Genomic DNA, 15,734 nt, shown 5'->3' with positions numbered 1-15,734 from the left:
GAATGGGTGGACACATGGCAGATGAAGTGTACATTTTGGTAGGAAGAATGAGAAGAGGCAATATAAAGTAAAGGGTCCAATTCTAAAGGAGTGCAGGAAGAGAGGGGTATATGTGCATAAATCATTGAGAGTGACAGGGCTACATGAGAAAGGATTAAAAAAGCATATGGGATTTTGGGTTTTATAAATAGGAACAAGGAGTACAGAAGCAAGGAGAGTATGCTGAACCTTTATAAAATTATAGTTCAGCCTCAACTGGAGTATTGTGTCCAATTCTGGGCACTTTAAGAAAGATATGGGGCTGAATTTTTTGCCTGTCGGGCGGGCGGGCCCGACCCAATCTCTGGCGGGCGGGGAGCCAATCCCCGCCGGAGAAGTGGGCCCCACCGCCACTTTAAGTGGGCGGGCCAATTAAGGCCCACCCAGCGTGACGCCCGGTGGGAAGCGCGGGCGGGGGGGGATTCCTCAAATGCGAGAGTGCGCTCTTTCACGCATGCGCACGAAAGAGTGCACAATTCCCTGAGGCAAAGTGCTACCTCAGGGAGATCACTGAAAGGTTTTCAAACTTCAAAAATAAAAAAATCATTAACATGTCCTCCTCATGTGACAATGTCACACGAGATGGGACATGTTAATAAATTTCACAAAAACTTCAATAAACTTTTTTAAAACCGACATGAAACCTCATCCCACTGGTGGATGAGGTTTCATGTTTTTTCAGAAGCCCGCCGGGGCTCCTAGCCTGCCCACCAACCTTAAGGTTGGACGGGCAGGTCCTTTAATTGTTTTAATTACCCTGTCAATGGCCTCAATTGGCCATTGACAGGTTGGCGGGCCTGCAGCTGATTTCGCTGTCCCCCCACCTTCCTGAAGATTTAAATGGGGCGGGATGACGTTGGGGCTTCCCCCTGACATCATCCTGCGTCATTTTTGCATCAGCGAGCGGGCCCTGCCCCCTTCTCGCTGATGGAAAAATTCAACCCGTGAAGTTTTAGAGAGGTTGCAAAAACATTTATGGGAATGGTTCCAGGGATGAGGGATGTTAGTTACGTGGATAGACTGGAGAAATTTGCATTGTTCTCCATAGAGAAGAGAAGGTTGAGAGGAGATTTGATGGAGGTGTTCAAAATCATGAGGCATCTAGACAGAGTAAACAGGGAGAAACTGTTCCCATTGGTGGAAGGGTTGAGAACCAGAAGACACTGATATAAGATGAATGACAAAAGAACCAACTGCGAAATGAGGGAAAACTTTGAAACATTGAGAGCTAAAATCTAGAATGCACCACCTGGAGGTAGATACAATGGAGGCTTGTATATGAGAATTGGATAAACACTTGAACAGAAAAAATTGCAGGACTGTGGGGAAAGGGCAGGGGGAGTGTGACTAACTGAGTTGCTCTAGCAGAGTGCCCGCATGGACATCACAAGGCAGATGGACTCCTGTGCTGGAAGCATTTTATGATCCTTTGAAAAAAAAAATTCCTGATAGTGGCTCGGAAATGGTGGCGAACAAACAGCTGACACTGCATACAAAACAATGGTACTCGTTCTGATTTCAAAAGATGCAGAAATTTGAAGAGTTTTTCCTACTCGTGAATTGCTCTGTATATAATTTACTGAGCAATATCAAAAGTTAAATAGGTGTAGTATCTCCTGATGTAACATCGTGCTACTCCTAAAGTGTAGATCTCCAAATCTGTTTCTGTTTACGGGGATAAGTCAGGGGAGCGGGACTGGGTGGAATGCTCCTTCAGAGAGCCAGTGCAGACTCAATGGGCCAAATGAGCTCCTCCTGCACTGTAAAGATTCTGTGATTCTGTGAAATCTCTGCTGCCAATACCTTATCCCACAGGATCCCACTCACCCATCACCCCTGTGCTTGCTTATCTTCATTAGCTCCCAGTTCCCCAATATCCCTATTTGAACATTCTCATCCTTCTGTTTTAGTATCCTATCTTTTAACCTGTTCGAGCTCCAGAACCCTGTGAGAACTCTGTGTTACTCCAACCCAGATCGTGTGCTTTCCACACTCCCTCTGATCCCCCAATGGCTGCCATGCTTTCAGCTGTCTAGACCTCATGCATGGCAAGTCCTTTTCTAAGCATCTCTGCCTCTCCGCATTCCTCTCTTCCTTTAAGACCCTCTTTAGAATATGCCTTTTTGATCAATCATTGAATCATTTCATCTGTTATCTCCTTTTGCTCATCATTTTTTCTTTGATTATGCTTCTGTGAAGCACCTTTGAATGTTTTCTATGTTAAAGGAACTATATAAATGAAAACTATTGTAGTATAATTAGCCTTCAAAATTATATGCGACCTGAATTTGAAGTGGGATTTGGCAAAGCCCAATGCTGATTCTGTGTCAGAGTAGATGTTGTTTTGTGTCTGTTATGCAACTATTTTTTAAGAATGCACTAGAAGATTCATTTAACTGAAAATAAACATCAGGTCTGCTGATTGCACAATTAGTAAACCATTGTTGAACTAAGTTGGCAGAAAAGACAGTGGCTGAACAATGGGCTACCTTCAAAGAGATAGTATTGCAGGCAATGTCAAGGTATGTTCCCTTGAAGGGGAAAGGTAGGACAAATAAATCAAGAACACCCTGGATGATGAGACAAATTGAGGTGAAGATGAAAAGGAAGAAGTGCGCATATGACAGATGTCAGGTAGAAAATACAATGGAAAATCAGGCAGAGGGGAAGTGAAAAAACTAATCAGAAAAGTAAGGAGAGAGCATAAAAAGAGACCAGCAGCTAACATAAAAGAGAATCCCAATGTTCTCTATAAGCATATAAGTAATAAAAGGCTGGTAAAAGAAAGGGTAGGGCCAATTAGGGATTAAAGAGGATGTGGAGGCAGGAGAAGTAGCGGAGATATTAAACGAGTACTTTGCATCCGTCTTTACAAAGGAAGTGGATGCTACCCAGGACGAGGTGAGGGAGGAGGTAACTGGTACACTCGAGGAATTTACAGTTGAGAAGGAGGAGGTATCAGAAAGGCTATCTTTACTTAAAATTGATAAGGTATCAGGACCAGGTCAGATGCATGCAAGGATACTGAGGGAGGTGAGAGTGGAAATTTCAGAGGCACTGGTGATAATCTTCCAGCCTTCCTTAGACACAGGGATGGTGCCGGAGGACTGGAGAATTGTGAATGTTACACCCTTGTTCAAAAAGGGGTGCAAGGATAATTCCGGCAACTACAGACCAGTCAGTTTGACTTAAATGGTAGGGAAACTTCTGAAAACTATAGTTCGGGACAAAATCAATAGTCACTTAGACAGGTGCAGGATAATTATGGAAAGCCAGCATGGATTCATTAAGGGAAAATCATGGTTAACTAATTGCTGGAGTTTTTTGAGGAGGTAACAGAGAAGATTGGTAAGGGCAATGTTGCTGATGTGGTGTATATGGATTTTCAAAAGGCATTTGATACAGTGCCACACAACAGACTTGTGACCAAAATTCTAGCTCATGGAATAAAAGGGAAAGTAGGCACTTGGATAAGAAATTGCCTGAGTGACAGGAAACGAAGAGTAGTGATAAATGGTTGTTTTTCAGATTGGAGGAAGGTCTGTAGTAGAGTTCCCCCAGGGTCAATGTTGGGACCCTTGCTCTTCTTGATATATAGTTATGACCTAGACTGTGCTGTTCAGGGCATGATTTCAAAATTTTTGAATGATATGAAGATTGGAAGCATTGTCAACTGTGATGAGGATCATCTTGAACTTCAAAAGAATATAGACATATTGGTGGATTGGGCGGACAAATGGCAGATGAAGTTCAATGCAGAGAAGTGTGAGGTGATTCATTTTGGCAGGAAGAATGTGGAGTGACAGTATAAAACAAAGGGAAAAACTTTAAAGGAGGTGCAGGAACAAAGAGACCTTGGTGTATATGTACATAAGTAGCGAGAAACTGTTCCACTCAAGAGTACATCAAGAACTAGAGGGCACAGATTCAAAATAATAGTCAAAAAGAGTAGAAGCAATGTGAGGAAAAATTTTTTCACCCAGAGGTTGGTTGGATTCTGGAACAAACTTCTTGAAAGGGTGGTGGAGGCAGGTTTGATCAAGTTATTCAAAAGCGATAAACAAAAAGCTAAAAGCTACTGCGGATGCTGGAAATCCAAAACAAAAACAGAATTACCTGGAAAAACTCAGCAGGTCTGGCAGCATCAGCAGAGAAGAAATCAGTTAACGTATCGAGCCTTCATGGCCCTTCGGCAGAACTGGAGCATAGTTAGAAGAAGGGAGAAATATAAATTGGTTTAAGGTGGGTGGTGGGTGGGGGGTGGGGGGTGGGGGGGGAGAGACACATTGAGGGTGTGGTGTGGTGATTGTGGAGATGAGCAGATAATCAAAAGATGTCACAGACATAAGGGTCAAAGAGGTGTTGAAGGTGGTGGTATTTGTCTGAGAAAAGTGCTAATTAAGAATGGAAGACAGGATATTCAAAGTACAGCTCTAGTGGGGGTGGGGTGGAAAGACTAAAGGTTTTAGTTTTAGATTTAAAAATAATGGAAATAGGTGGGGAAAGAAGAATCTACATAAATTATTGAAAAAAAGCGAATTGGATTGCTATCTCAAAAGAAAGCATGTGCAAGGTTACAGGGATAAGGCAAGGTAGTGGGATTATTTAGAATGCTCTTTCAGTGAGCCAGTGCAGACTCGATGGGCTGAATGGCCTCCTTCTGCACTGTAAAGATTCTGAGAGAGGTTATTGATAAGATTGTGGAATGGGCAAAAAAAGTGGCAAATAGAATTGGATACCATTAAGTTTGAGGTGGTACATTTTTGTTTAAAAATTAAAAGTGGTATATAAAAGTAATAACAATGCTTTGATAAGGGAATGAGCGTATGACGTGTGTACAAGTAGAAGATTTTGGGGATTTAGGTTCACACCTCAAGGTGATAAGGACATAAAATAGCTCCTTAAACACTAGGTTTATGACAAAAGATATAGAATATAAAAGTCAATGTAATGGCAAATCTGTAACAGTGGCTCTCAAAGCTTATTTTGTCCACGGACCACTCGGCAGGCAAAAGACCCCACAAAGACCCCTACTGGTTGTAACCCACCCCACTTTTTCTTGCCAGTGCAAAAAACACACAAAAATTTATGAGAACTTATGAAAGTGATAAATATTTCACTGCTTTTTCACTACAAAATGTAATAAATTTACATGCAATAATTTTTAAAAATTAAATATCATAAGTAAATTATTTATTCATGCCAGAAACAAAAGTATAAACATTTTCATATAATAAACATGAATACTACAAGGGAACATGTTTATTTGAAACATTCTAATAAATGTTATAAAATTATCATAATAATCTTCTGAGTTACTAATACCTATCTCACATAAATACTAATCAAACTAAATAATCAGTAACATAAAATCTTACTTATTAAGCTACATTGTTGTTGCCCGGGCTTAGGACAGCACATGCCATGCATGTGGGAACCGGTCTGGTTGTGTGATGTCACATGAGTGGTGGGGATGAAGGTTCTGGCCTGTTCTCTTGTATGGTCTCAGAGGTGGCGTTGCATATCAATGACATGCATTTTGGACCAGCCCACAGTCAACTTGGAGGACCCTTGCGGACCACCTGTGGTCCACGGAGCACACTTTGAGAACCGCTGATCCATAAGACCACAGTTGGATTACTGTTTGTAGTTTTGAACTCAATCTATAGGAGAAACACTGAGACAATAGAGAGGGCGTAGCCCAGATTCACTAGAATGCAGCCTGGTATGAGGCAATCCAAATTATGATGGCATTGGACAGAGTACATGGAGACTGCTGTTTCCAGTGATTGAGGGGTCCAGATAAGGGAACATAGCTATAAGAGATTGAGGAATGAGAGCAGGAGAAACATTTCTGCGGTGTTGGAAGGTTGTGGAATACACTACCAGAGTCAGTGATTAAAACAAGGACGATGTCAATATTTAATAATCAGGTGATTGAAGGAAAGGAGAATATGGGGATATTGGAATAGGCTTGACTACTCATTTTGAGGATAAGCACCAACACAAACCAATTGGGCCAAATGGCCTGTTTCTGCATCAATCTTTATACAATACAGACCAGGATGAGTCAAGACTAGGTTTATGCTTTATACTGAACTAGGCAATGTCGATAATAGTGTTCTTGAGGAGTTTGACATCTGGGCCGGGATTTTCTGGCCCCGTCGCGGGCGGGACCTGCCACGGGCGAGGCGGCCCCCCCAGCCAGAAGTCCATAGACTTGCGGCGGGACCGGAAGATCCCGGCGATGGGCGGGTGTGGAAAATCCCACCCCTAGTGTTGGCTGTGCCTGGCAAGTTGATTTACAATGTTTCGGCTGTACCTTTAGACTCAGCTTGGTGCAGATCGGGTGGTGGTCTGTTCAGCAGTCATAAAGTAAGGAAGCATCATGGCTCTCTAACTCTTCAAACTCTTCTTTGCTGTAATGCTTAAGGAAGTCATGAGAGATATGCCTGCAGGTATTAAAATTAGGTTTCATTCAGGGAAGCTGTTCACTCTCTCCAGTCTGTGTGCCATTATCAAGGTCGCAGAGGCTGGAATCAGAAAGCTTCTGTATGCAAATGACTGTGCCCTAGCTGCCCACAACAAGGAAGAGATCTAGACAATGGCAAACAAATTCTCGAGTGCTGCCAAAAACTTTGGTCCCCAAATCAGTGTCCTGAAGACCGAGCTTATGTTTCAGCCAGCACCAGGCACACGCTATAAAACACCAGACCTCACTGTTGATGGTACCAGTCTCAAGGTTAAAGAGGAAGTCTCATACCTTGATAGTGTGCTGTCTAGAGATGCCAGTATTGAGAAAGATCTCCATTATCATGTCTGGAAGCAACATGGCATTAAGCTAAAATCAAACTCTACCAGGCCATTGTCCTTATCACCCTGCTGTATGGTGTAGAATCCTGTGTCTGCTATAGGTACAACATCAAAGCACTGGAACACTCCCAGCAATGACACCTGAGGTCTATCATGACAATTTGATGGCAGCACAATATCACAAACAACAAGATCATTCATCGTGCTGGGCTGAGCAGCATGAAGACCCTCGACCACACCCCCCCCCCCCACCACCTGCGACTATGCCCCCGACTGACCCCCCCCCCAACCACTGATCCATCCGACCCCCGTGACCCACCCTATCCTACCCCCCCTCCGCCCATCCTCATCTTACCAACTTATCTTACGTACTTACCTTCTCCCTGGCTTCTTAAAGTGGCTGGGACTTGTAAACTTACAGCAGCTAGTGCCGTATAAAGGGGGCGTGGCTTCACTTGCCCCAATGCTGCCCCACTGCACAGAAGAGTCCCAGGAGCAGGTAAGCTGCACACTTCTTAGCAGACTTGAGTTAGAAGGTCAGGTGAGAAATGTGCAGCTCCCGACTAAGTAATAAGGAGCATAGTGACAATCCGACTGTGATGGCCATTCCTTGGAAGCTCTGGCCCACGGTGTGTGAACACAACCAACCACAACCAATCTGTGCTGCTCCAGTGTTGCTGCAATCAGTATTCTGTCTTTCCTACAGCATGTTTACTTCTCTACAACATTTTTTTCCATGTCTTAATTATTTTCATCTCTGGTTTGGCATGTCACTTGATGTTAAACCACTTTGTGGGCAAGTACTTTAAGGACGCAGGCACATTATTAAGGCAACAACATTCAGATCTGAATCATGTGAGTGCCTGATTTTTAAAATTATTTTTTGACAGGGGCGAATACCAAAACTTGAGAATATTAACGAAGTATGAAGCAACTGGTTTTACTTTATAAAACCTGCTGAGAAACTTATTATTCTGAAGTCCCGCTGGTGGTTAACAGCTCATTTGATGAAGTAGTGGTTTTTCTATTGTGATTATCCACAGACTGCTGGAGATTCGGAAGATTTAAATCCTCCAAATTGTGAAACATAAATACTTCCAATTAGTTTGAAAGAACAGACTATTCTGCATGTAGTACTTCAACTTTGTGAAGCACAATGGCCTGGACAAATTCTCACAAACCTTAAAACAAAAGCAAAATACTGCGGATGCTGGAAACCTGAAATAAAAACAGAAAATGCTGGAAAAGCTCAGCAGGTCTGGTAGCATCTGTGGAGAGAGAAAAACAGAGTTAACGTTTTGAGTCCATATGACTCTCCTTCAGGACTTGAAACCTTGAATCTGTTTCTCACAAATCTTAATTTTTCTTTTTCACTCTTTCTTCCAAAACTCTTTTCATGTATTTCTTCTCTTATCTTTCTGTCCTCCATCCTTTTCTCTATTCTTCTGATCATTCCTTTATTCACTGGCTGTTTCTTTCCTCCACTTTTTCTGCCCTACATTTTTGAGAATCTTTTCTACTCTTTCGAGGTTTGTTCTTCCATTTTTCTTTCCATTATTATTTCCTCCTTTGCTTTCTTATCCTCCATCTCTTTACTCCCCCCTTGATCTAAAACATCTAATGCAATGGCATAATTCATGAAACAGAAATACAAGAATGCCACTGGTACATGACATGGCATAGTTAAGAATTTGCTGAGTTTTCTTAGGCTTCAACAGGGAGCTTACTCTTTTCAAAAAATAAAACATTCCTCAATGATGATTCTTTTTACATGAGATCTCTACTTCACTCTTTGCATCATTGGCACATTGTATTTGACAAAATTCAATCCACTTCAAAGAGCAAAGGGATTTAAAGTGAGGAAAGGGATCTTGAAATTGATTCTCTTGGACACAAGAGCACCAGTGGTGGCTCGCAAACACTGGGTATGTGGGCCATAGGCTACGCGTGAAGTCGACATGCAATGTTCTGAGTGACTCGTAGTTTATGGAGGCTAAAGAGGCGAAGATCGGCAAAGCTGGTAGGAGAAATCAAGTTTCATGGTAATAAGGGCATGGATTAAGATTCCATTGGCCGAAGGAGATAGGTAGGGCAGAAGTGGCTAAGCTTTGGAGGTGAAACTAAGTGGTCTCAGTGACTGACTGGATGTTGGGAGGACACTGAGTTGGAATTAAGGTTCCACACCTCTGGACACCAGTTCTTAATATTGGATAGTGGCAATTGAGGAGGTGGATGGTCAAACTGAATGCCCTTCATGTCCACAAGGAAGCTGCATCTATGCTTCCGGATAATGTTAATGAGGGGGTGGCATGTAAATAATGAAGGGGGAGTCAAGGACACATACCAGGTGACTGCATGGACATGGGCAAAGAAAGCATCTGAGACAATGTAATGCTGCTGATGTAACCGGTGGGAGTGAAACTAGACAGCAGATGAGCTGTTCTGTTGGCCTGTGGAAAAAAGGTAGTCAAGAAGGATAGAGTGATCAATAGATGAAACTTAAGGAATATTTATTTGCTGTTGGAATCATTTTTGAACAGGATAACAGCGGCATTATATATATGTTTGTTGAGTTTAATGTAGAGAATGCAAAGTTTTAAAGCAAAGTGGCACATCCAAGCTTACAAATGAATCAACACATGGCAACCAAAGCAACTCAATGAGATGACTTATCCATCAGCAGGAAACCCTTTAAATACCCTGCCCAACTTTGTATTCCATTAACTTTAATGGAGTGCAAAATTGGAGAGGGCAGTGACGTTGTATAACAAATGGCTGACCCAAATCCACCTGTTTTCCACCAGGAAAATTAGGTTAAAATTTCCCTCAATGTGTGTCACTGACTGGAGCAAATGGATCTCAATGCTCCTAATGTGCTGAGGATGTAATAAAACCATCAAATAGTCTGTCCATATTGCAGACACTGAATCGCACTGCTGCGCGGCTGGGAAAAATTAGCAGGTCAATGGCCTGGAAGTAAATCTCAAGCTACTAAATGCAGATATAAAAGTCGAAGTGAGAATCCTGGAAAACTGTACAAAGATAGAAAATGCTGGAAATGTACAGTAAGCCGAATAGCATCTGGTTGGGTTAATGTTTAGATCATTTATTGTATTCTAATCAAGGGTCTCACCTCTAAACATTATCTCATCTGTGCCTTGACTAACTAGCTGTGAGGTTAACTAACTGGTTGTGAGGGTTTTTACAGACATGTATCCTATCATATATATATATATATATATAGTCTATCTTAAAAATGGGTAATGGTGCAGCAGCAAGTGATAAGACACTCATGTGTAACACTCTATTGTGTATCCCGAAAATGCTGGCAATGGTGTTTCACGATGAGGGAGCAGAAGTATGGAAGCTTGTTAGAACACGCTTAGTGTTCTTCAAATAAATTAAATAGAAATTGTTCCTCACGCAAGCATTCTTAATCCAAAGAACAAATTTGAAAAAGATTGCTACAACATGTCCATTGACTCCATGCCAAGGAGTGACAGAGTGGAAGGTGAGTTAAAAGCAAACAAACAATCTTTAGAAGTAATTATTAAAAGAGAAAAAGCAATGCATTTTGTTAGTGGTTTGGCTGGTAAATGCATGGACCATTTACAGAAGCTGAGCCGTACAGTCCAGTCCTCAGTCTGTGCTGAAACAGCTGATATCAGCCGAAGTAAGTAAGAACGATGGAGCAGGCTCAATGAATTGAATGCTTTAATCTTCTTCCTATGTTCCTAAAACAACAATAGGAATGCTACAATTAGCCTCGGTGCTACTGAACTAAGGAGAAACTCAGCCAGGATTCCCACTCTTAATTGTGATTCAGTGAACCCATACTTAAAGGGATGTGTGAGAGGATGTTGGATGAGCATAGTATCCGGTGTGGCAATAATGCCCTCCACAATATAATAGCTTGCCTACAGCTATTGTCTAAGCTGGTGGAATGAAAATGAACATTTAGGTGATGAGGTCGCAGCAGACACCCAGAACTCTTGGAACCATACACCAGCATCTTCAAGAGAAGAGGGAATAAAATCAGTGGCAATAAAGGAGTAAAAAAATTCTTTATTTAAAGCTTTCTTCTGTACTTGAAAATTGAAAGATTTTCATGGCCCAACATGATCATGTGGGAAACACAGATGTCTCTGTACATTGACTGCTTGGAGCATATGATAAGGTCCTTTTACCTTCCCTCTCCTTACAGTACAATGTATTTCATGATCTGGTGAAAAATAACAAATCACAATGCAAAATCACTTAAATGCAAACCATAATTTTATTAAAATTGAATATGCGCCAGGCAACTGCAGTTACAATTTGTTTTACAATTAACCCTCTTTAATTAGAAATAAAAATAACACATCTGAGCAGCTGAAGGAAACATTCCAGCCTCAGGTGAGTCCCTAAACACAAAAGGGTGTGGTATGTAAGAGTGCGCCATGACAGGCAAGGCCAACAACTGCAAGAATTCAGCTGTTTTTAAATGCAGTAGCACCAATAGCTGTTAAGTGCTGCTGCAGGCAATTTTCAAATTATGATTTTAATGAGTTTGACCTGAAAAAATATTTCACTACATGTAAAACAGTATCTGTTGAGTTTCCCCTTTCCTTCCCTACCTGCCACCAACCCCTCCCCCCACCCCACAAAAATAAAACCACATACACTATGTCACATTGTATCACTCATGGTGCTTTATGCTGATTTAAATGAATATTTGTAAAAATAAAACATTCAAACTAACAAACCTGGCTGATCATTTTATATTGTTGTTTTATCATTTAAATTGTCCTAAGAGGAAAACTGATCTTCTAAAGTACTATACCACAGGACACTAAGGCGAGGTAGTATTAGGAAATGCAGCGTAGCAGAGCTTTGAGAGCAGCCAGGAGAGAGATCTTTATGAAGCATGTATGTTCTCACAGTGGTGCATGGATTGATGAGGGACAGATTTTTTTTGAGTGTTGGATTCATTGGGTCATGAGATGCAGAGCTCGATTGAGAATGCATGTATGAGAAAGACAGTGTCAAACTTGCAGACTATTTTTCTTTTCCTTTTAGCCCTGCTATTTGAAATATTGGATTCCAATTTTGCAGAGTTATTGCATGCCCACTTATCGACAAAAAGTAGCAATAATAACTGGCAATCCATTTTGCATCAAATATATGTGAAATATAAAAAAACATGGGTAACTATTTGTTCTGTTAGCCTTTTTGGATTGAAATATTCTTCTGAATTATAAGTTTTAACAAAATATTCTAAAGCAATTGTCCTTTCTAATCAGTGCTCCATTACGGCTACCACTTTCCTCCTATCTCATTAGGCTGGGCAAACAAAGTAGATCTTCCTTTCTGATATCTATGTTATTCTTTCTGATAAGACCCCCTTTCACAGAGAAAGTATAGATACAGTGAGAAATGCTAATTGGTGCTTCACTATTGGACTGCTAATATTATTGAAATTTGCTTTTACTATTCTACAATATTCTTCCATTATACATTGTTTTATAACTAATGGCACCTTACTGGTTGCACTTAAGCAGATCAATTTGGTAATTTCTGACAGCTTTATAACACAACAACTTGTATTTATATAGTGCTTTTCATGTAATAAAATGATCCAAGGCACTTCTTGGAAGTGTTATAAAGCAAAATTTGACACTAAGATTCATAGGAGATATTAGGGAAGATGTTCAAAAGGTCGATCAAAGAGATAGGTTCTAATCACATTTTAGTTCTTGTAGCTTAGCTGTCACCTTTTTGTGAGTATGCTTCTTTCATAATGGAATAATTTAAAGGGGAACATGTACAGTAACTGCTCTTAGACCCCCCTGTCTCATACTCTAGTTACCATTACCTTTTTGTTTGAGTAGAGAGGATGGTCCAGCTCTATTAGCATTGCTAACTGTACAAACATGTGAATGAAGTAGTCCTTGGTCAGTTTTGTCCTTTGCAAATGACTTGGCAAAAACTGGAAAGCTCAGCACTTGAATGTCAGTTTGAGACTTAGGTTTCAACTTAGCCTCCTTTCTAAAAATCCAACACTTTGAAGATGTGGAAGATGTGCCTACAGAGTACTCATGTGCCATACAACTAACATCTTTGAAGTGATGGTGAAATTCCACCAATCATCAAGCTTAGATGGTTACTTCCAACATTGCACCACATTTAAATGGATTATTAGGTTGTCAATCTCAGACCCGTGTTGTTATTATCTTGGAATTGACTTAATGGCCTCCCTTTTATTTTCAGTTTTGGCCCTTTGTCACTTTTTCCCCCATGACATTTGAGTTTGCATCAAATTTAATTTTGGATCAGTGGATGTTTGTGCAATGTTGATTTGTTTTGATTTTGTCTTTCTATTGTCAATTCCTATCATTCTCGCTTCCTACTGATGTCAGTTCATGTTTCCACTTGTAATTTGTATCTTATTATTTGTATCTTATTATTTCTGCAACTTAATTAGACAATAGTTTGGAAAGGAGGTCAAAGGCATATTCTCCTCCCAACATTTCTGTCATTGAAAGCTTGTTGTCGTTTGGTGTTTTGAGATGCTCACAAGGAAGTGCACCAGCAGGAACCAATGGATCACATAACTAAAGCAGTATTCTTCACCTGAGCACACAGTGTGCCTTTACATGAGGTACCCTGGTAGTTCATTTGTGATGTGCTCATGTCTGCTCTCCAACTTAAAGAGCTCACTTGAAAGGGACAGAATCTTTTGCATAGCGACGGAAGCAACTGTGCAGCAGCTCAACAAATTTATACTTATTTCATTTTCCCCCTGCAGCAACATAATATTATTTGTTGGTTTGAGGTCCTTTTATTGTTCCTTTGTGACCTTGAAACATCCTACATATATATATGTATACACATTTTTTTTAAAAAAGACTAGTGTTTATTAATTTAAAAGTTTGATTGACATCTATTTATTCTGATGTGCGAGAATGCTGACCGTGTAGGTGGTTAATGGTTCAGGTTGAGGATTATTAATACAATTTACAGCTGTTTGAGACTTGCTTCAGTAACTTAGACTTTGTTGTATGAATTAAAACACACTGGCAAGAGCCTTTTGATGTAACTATTGTGTGTGTATGTGCATATGTGTGTAAATCTTTTATTTCCACTTAAAATGAAAAGAACAGACCCTTCCCAATTTGTTCTCTTTTTTTTCACCAGTTTGCCTATGAGCCATCTGTGAACAAAAGTTCTAAGTCTGCACGGCATGTTTCTACCCAGCTGAGGCTTTTGTTTGGGCAGATGTTTGGACTCAGTGGTGCAAAGGCAGCAGCAGAGGTTCTGTTGGCACATGTTCGGTGCTATTCTTTGCTTATTGTCTGAACCTGTGTGCATTGTTCTTCATCGACAGGTGATAGCTACCCTGTGCAGCTCATTCCGTCGACAATGGCAGCTGCAGCTGCGTCTGGACTCAGCCCATTACAGCTCCAGGTATGTGCCACAACAAAGAATTCTGGGATAGAAGCCAAAACATTATACTGAATGCCAGTCTGAGCACTTGAGATATTTTTTATCAGTCAAGCAAACTTAACACTTTAAGGGCTGAATGATTAGCAACATGGAAAATAGACCTTGGTGTTATGTTGTAGAACACAGTGCCAGTGCCTAATGCAGTCTTATGGGGTTTTGCGTTGTGGCTCATTGCAGTTCAGCTCCTTATATTTGTAGTCTGCTGCTGGTCTCCTAAATGCTAACTGAATGCACAGGGGTGTGAATCCCACCAGTAAATCCCACAGAACAATTAAAGTTGCCAGTTTACACTGGGTAGTGTCATAGGCTGAACAAAACTGCCGCATTGGGGTATGACGATCTTTAAAGTAATATGAAAGTCCCAGAGCATATGTATTTTTGTCTGTGTACAGCCATGTATTGGCCTGTAGCTATGCGTGTGTTTGTATCCAGATGCAGTATTGAGACAGTGCTGCATTGTCAGAGGTGCCATCTTTCAGATGCGATATTAAACCAAACTCTGTAAAACTCCTACATCCTCCCAGTATCCTGGATAACATTTATCCCACAGGTGACCTTACCAAAGCAGATTTAAAGGTCATTAATCTAGTTATGGGACCTTTTGTGTGCAAACTGGCTGCCATGTTTGTTTACAAAACTACAGTGACTACACTTGAATAGTACATCATTAGCTGTGAAATGCTGTGGATGTGAAAAGCATTATATAAAAGCAAACTATTTTTGCTTTCCTGTGTGTGTGTGTGTATGCCTAGCATTTATTAAGGGTTGATTTTTCAGAGCTTGCATTGTCAGCAGGAAATCTTGCCCACAGGTTAAATGTTAGCAGGAAATTATGGGCATGCTGCATATGACTTGTCACCCAGCTGGATTGAACACAGGCAATGACAATGCTAAAGCAGCACATTGCACCCTGTGCCTCAAAGCCTCGTAGTCCACATATCACAGCCTCATATATGGTTGTGATTATACTGCGGGACATTCCATGGGCATGGATTCTCCTTCAGTACCTAACCCAAAAGGCCAGGAGTGAGCCTAAACTGTGAGTGTTGGTAGGTTTTTTATTTGTGGCTTGTTTTTGTCATCATCCAACAGCCACAGTCACAACATACATACTCTCACTCCTTCATACACTCATACTCCCACACACACACACACACCCCCCTGACAAATCACACTCCCTCACACACACCATTACAACTACACTCCCTCACACACTCATACTTCCTCACAGACACACACTGTTGGATCCTGTGGATCCTCATCGTCTATTTGTTGTGAGTGGAGGCCAAGTTAGTACTATAGATAGAGTTGATCAGCAGACACTTCCTGGGTGGAAACATTAAATTTATTAACAATATACTCAGCAGCAACTATACGTGTGATTTCAATTTCAACTC

The 15,734-nt window shown here is 41.0% G+C and overlaps 1 protein-coding gene across 5 annotated transcripts in view; it reads left to right on the top strand.

Annotated features, from left to right (window-relative positions):
- The window catches only part of sox6 (SRY-box transcription factor 6), a 710,993-nt gene that overhangs the window by 551,631 nt on the left and 143,628 nt on the right, over nt 1-15,734 (top strand). For all 5 annotated transcript variants that reach the window (XM_078549279.1, XM_078549274.1, XM_078549275.1 and 2 more), the window contains one exon: nt 14,219-14,298. In XM_078549279.1, the coding sequence (XP_078405405.1) occupies nt 14,219-14,298 (80 nt within the window). The remainder of the gene's footprint in view (nt 1-14,218; nt 14,299-15,734) is intronic.

Source organism: Cetorhinus maximus, chromosome 9, assembly GCF_964194155.1.
Source record: "Cetorhinus maximus chromosome 9, sCetMax3.hap1.1, whole genome shotgun sequence".
NCBI lineage: Eukaryota > Metazoa > Chordata > Chondrichthyes > Lamniformes > Cetorhinidae > Cetorhinus > Cetorhinus maximus.
The sequence above is the reverse complement of the archived record's forward strand: the minus strand, read 5'-3'. Positions and strand labels throughout refer to the sequence as shown.